Source organism: Lactuca sativa, chromosome 5 (genome assembly GCF_002870075.4).
Source record: "Lactuca sativa cultivar Salinas chromosome 5, Lsat_Salinas_v11, whole genome shotgun sequence".
NCBI classification, from domain to species: Eukaryota; Viridiplantae; Streptophyta; class Magnoliopsida; order Asterales; family Asteraceae; genus Lactuca; species Lactuca sativa.
Window position 1 is genome coordinate 263,662,062 of NC_056627.2, and position 9,439 is coordinate 263,671,500.

Consider the following 9,439-nt stretch of genomic DNA (forward strand, 5'->3'; position numbering starts at 1 on the left):
TCACGAGATCTTCTATTATTGTTTAGATTTTTTTTCTAACAATCAACCGATTTAGATTTCTATTTTTGTGTTAATATAGCTGCGCTGAAACTTGGAAAACTCATAACTTCATCGTACGGAGTTAGATTTGGATGTTCTTTATATTCACGCTCTCGGTTTTATGCTTTCTACAAATTTCATTTAGATTGCTTAGACTAATAAACAACCTATCTAAAATTCACTTTTTACGATACGTAGAGTCGTGTCGGTTTAATCGCAAAATTTCGAAGAAATATAACTGCTTCATATAAAGTCGGATTTAAGCATTCTATATATCTACGGAAATCATATTGATGTTTTGTACATGTTTATGATGATTATTTTGGCTTAAAATCAATATATTTCTACTATATATATATATATATATATATATATATATATATCATAATAATTGCTTATTATTACAATCTATGTGATGGGTTTTGAGCAATACATCAATCCTATGGTGTACATGTAAACCCTAATAGCTTTTGGATCTAGTTTGTGTAATGAACATGCACTTGAATATCCAAAGTTATAAACCCTAGATCTAGCATACAATTAATCATATTAACATAAAATAGAGTTTAGATCTGACCTTAGATTGTTATATAGCAATAACAATCAATCCTTAGCTTTAGAAAGCTTAGTGCCTCAAGTGTTGCACCTCTAATGGAGTCACAAACACCACTAACCAACTTGGATGAAGAGGGAAGAGAGGAGAGGCACCAAAAACGGCTGGAAACCCTAAGAGAAGTGTTGTCCACGTTTTTGGGGCTTAAGGGTCCTTTATATACATGTAGGCTATTAGGGTTTTCAACCAGGAAACCCTAATATGACTGCTTAGGTCCTAAGCAGCCCATGGATCCCTTTCTTTAGAGTTATGGACGAAATCTTATGGGCTTCCCCATAAATTTCGTCCACTGCACTCTATGGAGTCCATTAGCCCACTCTTGTAATTATCTTATAATTACAATTCCAGTCCCTTAAGTTTAATTAATCTCTTTTAGCCACAAAATTAATTATCAATTAATTCTTGATTAATATTAGTTAAACAATATGATTTCTCTTTTAATATTTTATTCTCATAATATATTAATAGATCATATTTAAACCTTTCTCTCCTTAATTCATCCTACATATTGCTATGGTGAAGGCAACCCAAAAGGACCATGCTCATAATCGGGTCAAGTACATACCAAAATAGTTATGGACTTAGACACTAATCCAACAGTCTCCCGCTTGGATAAGTCTAATAACTATTTTCCGTATGACTTCAGAACTTGATCAGCAATCGTAGCTTTCAAAAGCCGCTGTCAACTCTGATCTTATCAGATAGCGTGTCCTTTAGATAAGGGATCATATATTCCTCCATTCTCAAGATATCGTATAGACATAAGACATGAATTTTAATCATTCTCTCTATACTGTTTCCCGACTTCCGATTTATGACGACTGACAACAGACTACAATTGAACACATCAACTTAGTCCCGACTTGGCCAAACGCTTAGGTGTCATCACTAAATCATCGATGGGCCCACAAATATCGCATTTATCCCACTTTGGGTAAAAGGAATGGATAAACTTCGACTCATATGCTTGCTTGCATTCACTGATTGAATCACACATAACAATAAGTTTTATAACACCAACTTACTAGTGCGTTTACTTATTATCAATGTGCAACCGACCAACAAATAACAACTCACATGTCTCGGTTTCAAAAATATACAATATTATCGTCTCACTAATCACTCATGATAAATCCATGAAGTGATCCAAGTGAGCGTGGGTTTAATCCAATACTCTAATCTTATCAAAGCACCCATGAACTCTGCAGCAAACTTGTGTCATGTCTAAACACTTCAGACAATCTACAGACATATTCATGACAGTCTTCCTTCATACCTACTCCCAACGTTGACTGACCGTGGATGTTTGAATAACCTAGTTATTTTGGAAGTCAAAACATGCAAACAGAAACACAACAATAATACTTAATCCTATATGGCCCCAAACTTATGGGAGTAAATAAAACACTTCTATTTAAACATCATATTGATTACTCATTATTCATCGTTTATTGTTTCAGAAAATCAACTTATTACTTAAATTACAACAATAGCTATCCCATGCCCCAATCATGCTCACTATTTTTCCTATGGTCATTACTTTGTGAAATATATTAATTGAAAAACTTTTCCAATGATGCTTATTTCACAATTCCCAATCCTTAGCGAACTTTGGATCGTCATTTGATAGTTGTTTAATTATTTTAGTCAAAACCGATTCTAGTCCTTTTTCCCTCTTAATAATAGGATAATTATTCGTCACGACGTTCTCTATATGAAGTTAGATTTGGACGTTCTCTATATGCATATTTTCACTTTTATGATTACTATAAACTTTGTTTATATTATTTTATCCTAAATAATATTCTATAAAAAACATCTATTTATCGTCGTGACGAATAATTATCCTATTATTTTTTAATCATTTAGCCCTATTTTACGGATGTTACAATATGTGTTCAACATATCTCAAGGCTTAGTATCCGGATCTCCAGTAAAGGACACTGGTGGATGTGGCGAATGGGGACATAAGATAAGGGAGGAGGTGCGATAATGTTGGTCTCCTCCACATTCAAGTTTAGTTCTAGTGTAAGGAGTCAAAATGTAAGGGCAACGAGTCTGCATCCCTCAGTTTATAGCGATGCTTGGCAAATCCTCCATATCTTGATCCTGTTTGAATGAGAAATGAAAAAAGATCTAAAGAGAGAAAAATTAGGTGTGCATGTAGGGTTTTAGATGGCAACAAAACCTCCATTGTGAAAGAACTTCAGTAATATGAAGGTTCATTGCTTGTGTTTTTTGTTTCATTTCTTTAGAGATCTCCAATTGTCTTCCTTGAAATGGTTCCCAACCTATAACAATGCAACATAAAGATAGACAGATAGAGAGAGCCAAGATGCCAAGTGGATAGTCAAAAGCCATGTGGTCAACATCTCAGTGCCACGTGGACCCATTCTGATGAAAAAGTAAAAGTTAACCGTATAACACCTTCATTTTTTTTTTTTCGACAAAGACCAACCAAAAATTATAAAAATAAAAATAAAAATATAAGTGATTTTAAAAGTCGGAAAAACTTATAGGTTTTTTTGATATTTTCCCTATTCAGAAATTATATAGCTTGCTTGGAACAACATTATGGATTGTATCAGATTATTTGGACCCAAAAACAATTATACCGGTAACAAACGGAAAAACTTTGATGGCCTTTGCAATTTTGCTACCCTGGGCTCGCGTTGCCTTTTCCGTGGGCCAGCCCTGATACGATATTTGAAGTTTTTCTTTTTATATAAGAGACTACATAAACGAGTAAAACCCATTGATTATCGGGGTGCAAAATAATCCATTATCGACATGGTGAAACTTGAACAAAGAACCTGCCAACATGGGCTGATGGGCTCCATCCAAACGTAAACGATCACGAATAATCGGTTGAAGGTGCAAACTGTAAACCCATTCCGATTCCATCACCGTGATGACCCGCCCCGGTTCAAATGGAAAGAAGGCGCCGACATCTTACCGCCATTTTGGTATCAGTTCGAACCACAACTAATCGTACTAAGCACACCATATGAAATCAGAACAATCATAATCTTAACTCTGAAATAAGAACCCTAGGTTTATGGAAGAAGACGACGACGAAGTTGTATCTGTCTCCGATACCAGCGATTCGAGCCAAGATTTCATTTGCGACGAGTCTGAAGATGACAGTGATGATTTATGTAGATCTGGCAGTGATGAAAATTGTGAAGGAAACACCGCCGCACAACCAGCTGTTCACAATCAAAAATCGCAGAACGTTGATGCTCTTTTGAGGTACATTTGTTGGTATTTCAATTGGATGTTCGTAGTTCTCTTACTTTCTAATTCTTTTCCCCTTTTGGCATTCGAGTTACACAGTCTAAACGGAATTTAGAATACAGAGGGGTGTGTGTGTGGGTTTATTAAGTTATTTTGTATTTTTTTTTTTTTGGGGGGGTGATGGAGGGAATGATCAATTGTTTGCTTGCACTTCACCGTGCTATCCAAACTCATCAACTGACATGAATTCATGTCTTGATGTCAGAGGAAATCTTGTTGTTAAAAGGCAATCTCTACTTCCGCGAGTTCTTTCAGTGACAGAAAGAGAAGCTGTTCTTAAGAAGCCTTTCAAACCTCCTTCTGCCGATGGCTACTCCAATCAAAACGAACAATTGAATCGGCGTCTGTGGGCTCGTAAACGATTTGTACCTTGGGGATCAAACAGGCCAGCTTTATTGCCCATTACAAACAGGTTAAATCCTCTTGTTTCTGTAGAGGAGGAAGTGCCAGAAGAAATTACAAAGCTGCCACCAGATATTGAACCTTTGATCTTATGGCAATCTGAAAAATCTGAAGATGGAGATAATAATTCAATATCAATTGAAGTCGATCATATGCTTGTTAAGTTTCTTCGACCCCATCAAAGGGAAGGTGTCCAGTTCATGTTTGAATGTGTTTCAGGTTTATGCACCCCTGATATCAATGGCTGCATTCTGGCTGATGACATGGGATTGGGGAAGACTTTGCAGTCAATTACACTTCTGTACACTCTTCTTCGTCAAGGATTCGATGGAAAACCAATGGTGCGGAAGGGCATAATAGTAACTCCAACTAGTCTAGTAAGCAATTGGGAGGCAGAAATTAAGAAATGGGTTGGTGATAGAATTAAGCTTGTTGCTCTATGTGAAAGTAGTCGTGATGATGTCATCTCTAGCATTGATAACTTCAGAAGCCCACGTAGCCAGTTACAGGTAAAAGTTAAATCTGTCAATAAACTTTATTGATGTCAGAAATAGATACCCACTAACCCTAATATTTCTTCAAGGTACTGATTGTTTCCTATGAGACCTTTCGGATGCATTCATCAAAATTTAATGATAGTGGCTCTTGTGATCTTCTCATATGTGATGAAGCACACAGGCTGAAAAATGACCAGACCTTGACTAACAGAGTAAGACTAGTAACTCTGTAAATAATTCAAAATTCTAGATTTAAGTATCCTGATACCTTATTTATTGAATCAGGCATTGGCAGCTCTATCTTGCAAAAGACGCATTTTATTGTCTGGGACTCCAATGCAAGTGAGGATTATTTCTAGATTATTAATTTATTACCCTTCCATATCATAAAAATGACAACTTTTTCCTATGAACTTAATTTTGTAAAAAAACATAACATTTTGTTTTGTAACACAAGAATCATCTAGAAGAGTTTTTTGCAATGGTGAACTTCACCAACCCAGGGATTTTGGGTGATGCTGCATTTTTTCGGCGTTATTATGAGGTCAGCTAACTTCTGAAGCTTTTACTTGTTACTTATCTATCTGGTCAAAATTCAATGCTCACAACTAATAATCAATGGATTTAAATTATAGTATTCTTGGACATTATAGTCCTTGTATAGTATAACTTCAGTTTTTTTTTTTTATGCTCTCAAATTTCTGTTTTGAAGACACCTATCATTTGTGGAAGAGAACCTATTGCCTCTGAAGAGGAGAAACATCTTGCCAATGAGCGATCTGCAGAACTGAGTGCCAAGGTTAATCAGGTAATTTTGTCAGTCTTATTGAAATATCATAGGTTTAAGATCTTGTAAGAAGCAGTTAGTTTTTCAGCATCTTACTTGTTTTTGGGACTTGTGTTGTCAGTTTATATTGAGGAGAACTAATGCATTGCTATCAAATCACTTACCACCAAAGGTATGGAACTGTATAATCACTTTATTCATGGTTTCATACTTCATCCACTTTATTCATTCTAAAAATGATGTCACTTTGCAGATAGTTGAGGTTGTATGTTGCAAACTGACTCCTCTTCAAGCAGAATTGTACAATCACTTTATTCGTTCAAAGAATGTAAGTTTCTGTTTGGACATTATTAATATTTGTTCTTATATAACTGATATTGTGTATTGATAGTGGTCTAAATTTGATATTTGAACACACATGATTGTATTGTAGGTGAAACAAGCAATTGTTGAAGATGTTAAACAGACGAAAATTCTGGCTTATATAACTGCCCTGAAGAAGCTCTGCAATCATCCAAAGGTAAAACATTTCTGGAAGAATCACAACATTATTAGAAGGAAAATGTTTTCTGATGCATTTCTGTGATATTTTAGCTGATTTATGATACAATGAAAAGTGGGAAGCCAGGGACATCAGGGTTTGAAAACTGCATGCGTTTTTTCCCTCCAGAAATGTTCTCCGGAAGGTAAAAAACTGAATCATCTCTTATTCATGTTGTGTTATTTTTCTACATTGTTCTTGATATTTATTTATTAATTTGTTAGATCTGGATCTTGGACTGGTGGTGATGGATCATGGGTTGAACTGTCAGGAAAGATGCAAGTCTTGGCCCGATTGTTGGCCCATCTTCGTAAGAGAACAGATGATCGAATTGTATTGGTTTCAAATTATACCCAGGTATAAATTGGGAGGTTTTTTTTTAATATACTTAGGAGTTTAATAAAAGTGATTAAATCTTTAAATAGCTGTGTGATTCTTCAGACACTGGACCTTATTGTTCAATTATGTCGAGAAAGAAGATATCCATTCTTAAGGCTTGATGGGTCCACATCAATCAGCAAAAGACAAAAGTTGGTCAACTGCTTCAATGATCCATCAAAGGTATTTATTTTTAAATCATTTAATGAATACAATGCATTTCTGCTATATAATAGAAAATAATATGTTTCATTGTTTTGCAGGATGAGTTTGCATTTCTTTTAAGCAGCAAAGCTGGTGGTTGTGGCCTCAACTTGATAGGTGGAAATAGACTTGTTCTGTTTGACCCTGATTGGAATCCTGCGAATGACAAACAAGTACTTAAGATACTTGGACTCTTTTACAGTTCTTCTTTCTAGGGGTAAAGTTGTCTTTTTTATACTTTTCCTTTCCATGTAGGCTGCTGCAAGAGTATGGAGGGATGGGCAGAAGAAGAGAGTATACATCTATAGGTTTTTGAGCACTGGAACTATTGAAGAAAAGGTAGTAGATAAATTATTTAAATGTTTTTGCTTTTTCTGTTATCAGTTCAGTTAAGCAAAGGGTAAATTTGGTATTCTGCAGGTGTACCAGCGTCAGATGTCGAAAGAAGGGCTTCAAAAAGTTATTCAACAAGAGCAATCCGATTCCAAGATTCAGGTATTTCGGTATTTGTTACTTCTTTTTTGAAAAATATGCAAATGGTTCTGTATGAAAAAATAATATCACACCTCATGAATACAGGGGACTAATCTCTCTACTGAGGATCTACGGGATCTATTTACATTTCATGAGAATGCAAGGCAAGTTTATTTATTCTTGATGCATTGAAAGTCATAGGTTGATGGTTTTTGAAGGTGGTTGTGTTATCTTTTCAGGTCTGATATTCATGAGAAGATGATCTGTACACGTTGTGAGAAATCTGGAGAACAAGAAACAGATTCAATACCTGATGTGTGCATGAAGGAGGGTGTTGGTTCTCCACATGAAGATTGCCAATGTGATGAAGAGGATATTGGGGGATTTGCAGGTATTTCTGGATGCTTGCATAAGTTAAAAAGATCAGAGAAACAGGTAAGTTGAAAAAAAAATATAATAAAGTTGAATCAGCTGTTTCTGTTTTCTCAAGTAATCTGTTCTAAAACATTCCTCAAGGTGGGTACCCCATTGGAAGAGGATCTAGCTAGCTGGGGTCATCATTCTTCCCCAAATACTGTACCTGATACTATTTTTCAAGCAGCAGCTGGAGATGAGGTAATTACTAATTACTAAAATTACAAATGAAAACCTAACAATAACATACAAAGCTTAAGTTTAGTAGTAACTAGTACTAGCTGTTCCATATTGAGTATTGATGATAATGGATATATTGATGTTGGTGTAGGTGACTTTTGTTTTCACAAACCAAATTAGTGGAAAGCTTGTACCTGTGGAATCAGTGGTTAAGTCAAAACCAGATGTTACTACAGACACAGGAAAGGGAAAGTCATACACAAGTCATGTGATATCATCTAAACCTTCATCATTCATCAGTAGAAGCAAATTACCAACTTTTGTTAAGCCTTCACAAGATAAACATTTTATAGGAAGATCAACTGAAGGCACATCCAAATCCAATGTATCATTAAAACCTAAGCCTTCTCTTCCAAATTATTTGCCTCAAAAGAGACTCTCTTCTGCTCCTGTAGATGATGATGATGATGATGATTTTGCATAAACTCAAATTATATTCTTTTACATGTCGGTTTCCTTTGCTCATTGGTTTTAAATAGCTTTATCACTTTATTATAATTTCTTCTTCACTCTAATATTTTCATGTCTATTGTGTAATATTCACATACTATCTAACATCTAACCTAAAACCAAAAAAAAAGGCTTTGGCCCGCTTGTTACATATATTTTTGTTTCCCTTCTGCCCGAAAAGGAAAAAGCACTAGCAAGGAGCTAGAGCAAAAAGGAGAATTACATCACAAAATTGGATTTTGAAGCCAATTATTCCAACTAGCCCTGTCGAAAATACCCGATACCCAAATTACTCGTCCGATTTTTCCGGGTATTGGGTAAATCAGGTATCGGATAAATTTTTTTGGGTATTTGGGTAACCCGATTTTTTCCAGGTCGGGTAAATGGTAGATTTTTTGGGTTTCGGGTATACCCGAATTATTTTAAAAATTCATTTTTTTTGTAGAGCTTGTACTATATAGCAGATGTTTGATCAAACTTAAACTATCATTATTGTAAAACATGAATTTATTTATTATGACAATATGACACTAACAATATTAAAAGTAATTGTTTATATATCATGTTCTTTAAAACTTAACTGTTTTTTAGATTCTAGTTTTTATTGCAATTAATAAACTCATTATCTTGATGAAACTTAACATGATAAAATTTATGGCTACAATTATCTTAAATTTTTTAAACTTTTAAATTAAAATCTTTAAGTATTTGTTGTTTTAACATCTTATTAGATTAGATTAAGTTGTAAAAATTACTTAATATTTTAGGTATTATTGACTAAAAAATCTCAATGTTAAAAGCTTGAGTAACTTCGTTTATGTCTCGTTTGTTTATATAAACAAGACTAATAAAGCACGACGTATTTATTTCATTAAATTTATTTTCAGGTGAAATTCAAAAAAAAAAATTATATATTTCGGGTAATACCCGAATCACCCAAACCCAACCCGATACCCGAATTACCCAAATCCGAATTTAGTTTGGGTAGGGTAATAGGTATTTTTTCTAACATGAAAAACCTGAATTATCCGACCTGAATTACCCGAAACCCGAAAAAATTACCCGATCAACACCCCTAATTCCAAGCAATGTGGAACTTGTGC

At 34.7% G+C, this 9,439-nt stretch overlaps 1 protein-coding gene across 1 annotated transcript; it reads left to right on the forward strand.

Annotated features, from left to right (window-relative positions):
• The first annotated feature begins 3,404 nt into the window (after nucleotides 1–3,404).
• LOC111877712 (protein CHROMATIN REMODELING 25) lies at nucleotides 3,405–8,409 on the forward strand. Its single transcript, XM_023874222.3, has 19 exons — nucleotides 3,405–3,904; nucleotides 4,155–4,860; nucleotides 4,935–5,060; nucleotides 5,134–5,190; nucleotides 5,306–5,392; nucleotides 5,561–5,656; nucleotides 5,757–5,807; nucleotides 5,889–5,963; nucleotides 6,069–6,155; nucleotides 6,230–6,321; nucleotides 6,401–6,533; nucleotides 6,618–6,737; nucleotides 6,818–6,931; nucleotides 7,014–7,097; nucleotides 7,179–7,253; nucleotides 7,338–7,396; nucleotides 7,472–7,667; nucleotides 7,749–7,847; nucleotides 7,978–8,409. Exons 1-19 carry the CDS (start codon nucleotides 3,711–3,713, stop codon nucleotides 8,308–8,310), a joined length of 2,784 nt encoding a protein of 927 aa, XP_023729990.1. The 5' UTR covers nucleotides 3,405–3,710; the 3' UTR covers nucleotides 8,311–8,409.
• Nucleotides 8,410–9,439: the final 1,030 nt, after the last annotated feature.

What these genes read in the sequence shown, in the direction of transcription:
- LOC111877712 (XM_023874222.3), top strand. Translation starts at nt 3,711, where the DNA reads ATGGAAGAAGACGACGACGAAGTTGTATCTGTCTCCGATACCAGCGAT. An exon ending in TTTTTCGGCGTTATTATGAG is followed by an intron (nt 5,393 to 5,560) that starts GTCAGCTAACTT and finishes TCTGTTTTGAAG; the next exon opens with ACACCTATCATTTGTGGAAG. An exon ending in GCTTCAATGATCCATCAAAG is followed by an intron (nt 6,738 to 6,817) that starts GTATTTATTTTT and finishes ATTGTTTTGCAG; the next exon opens with GATGAGTTTGCATTTCTTTT.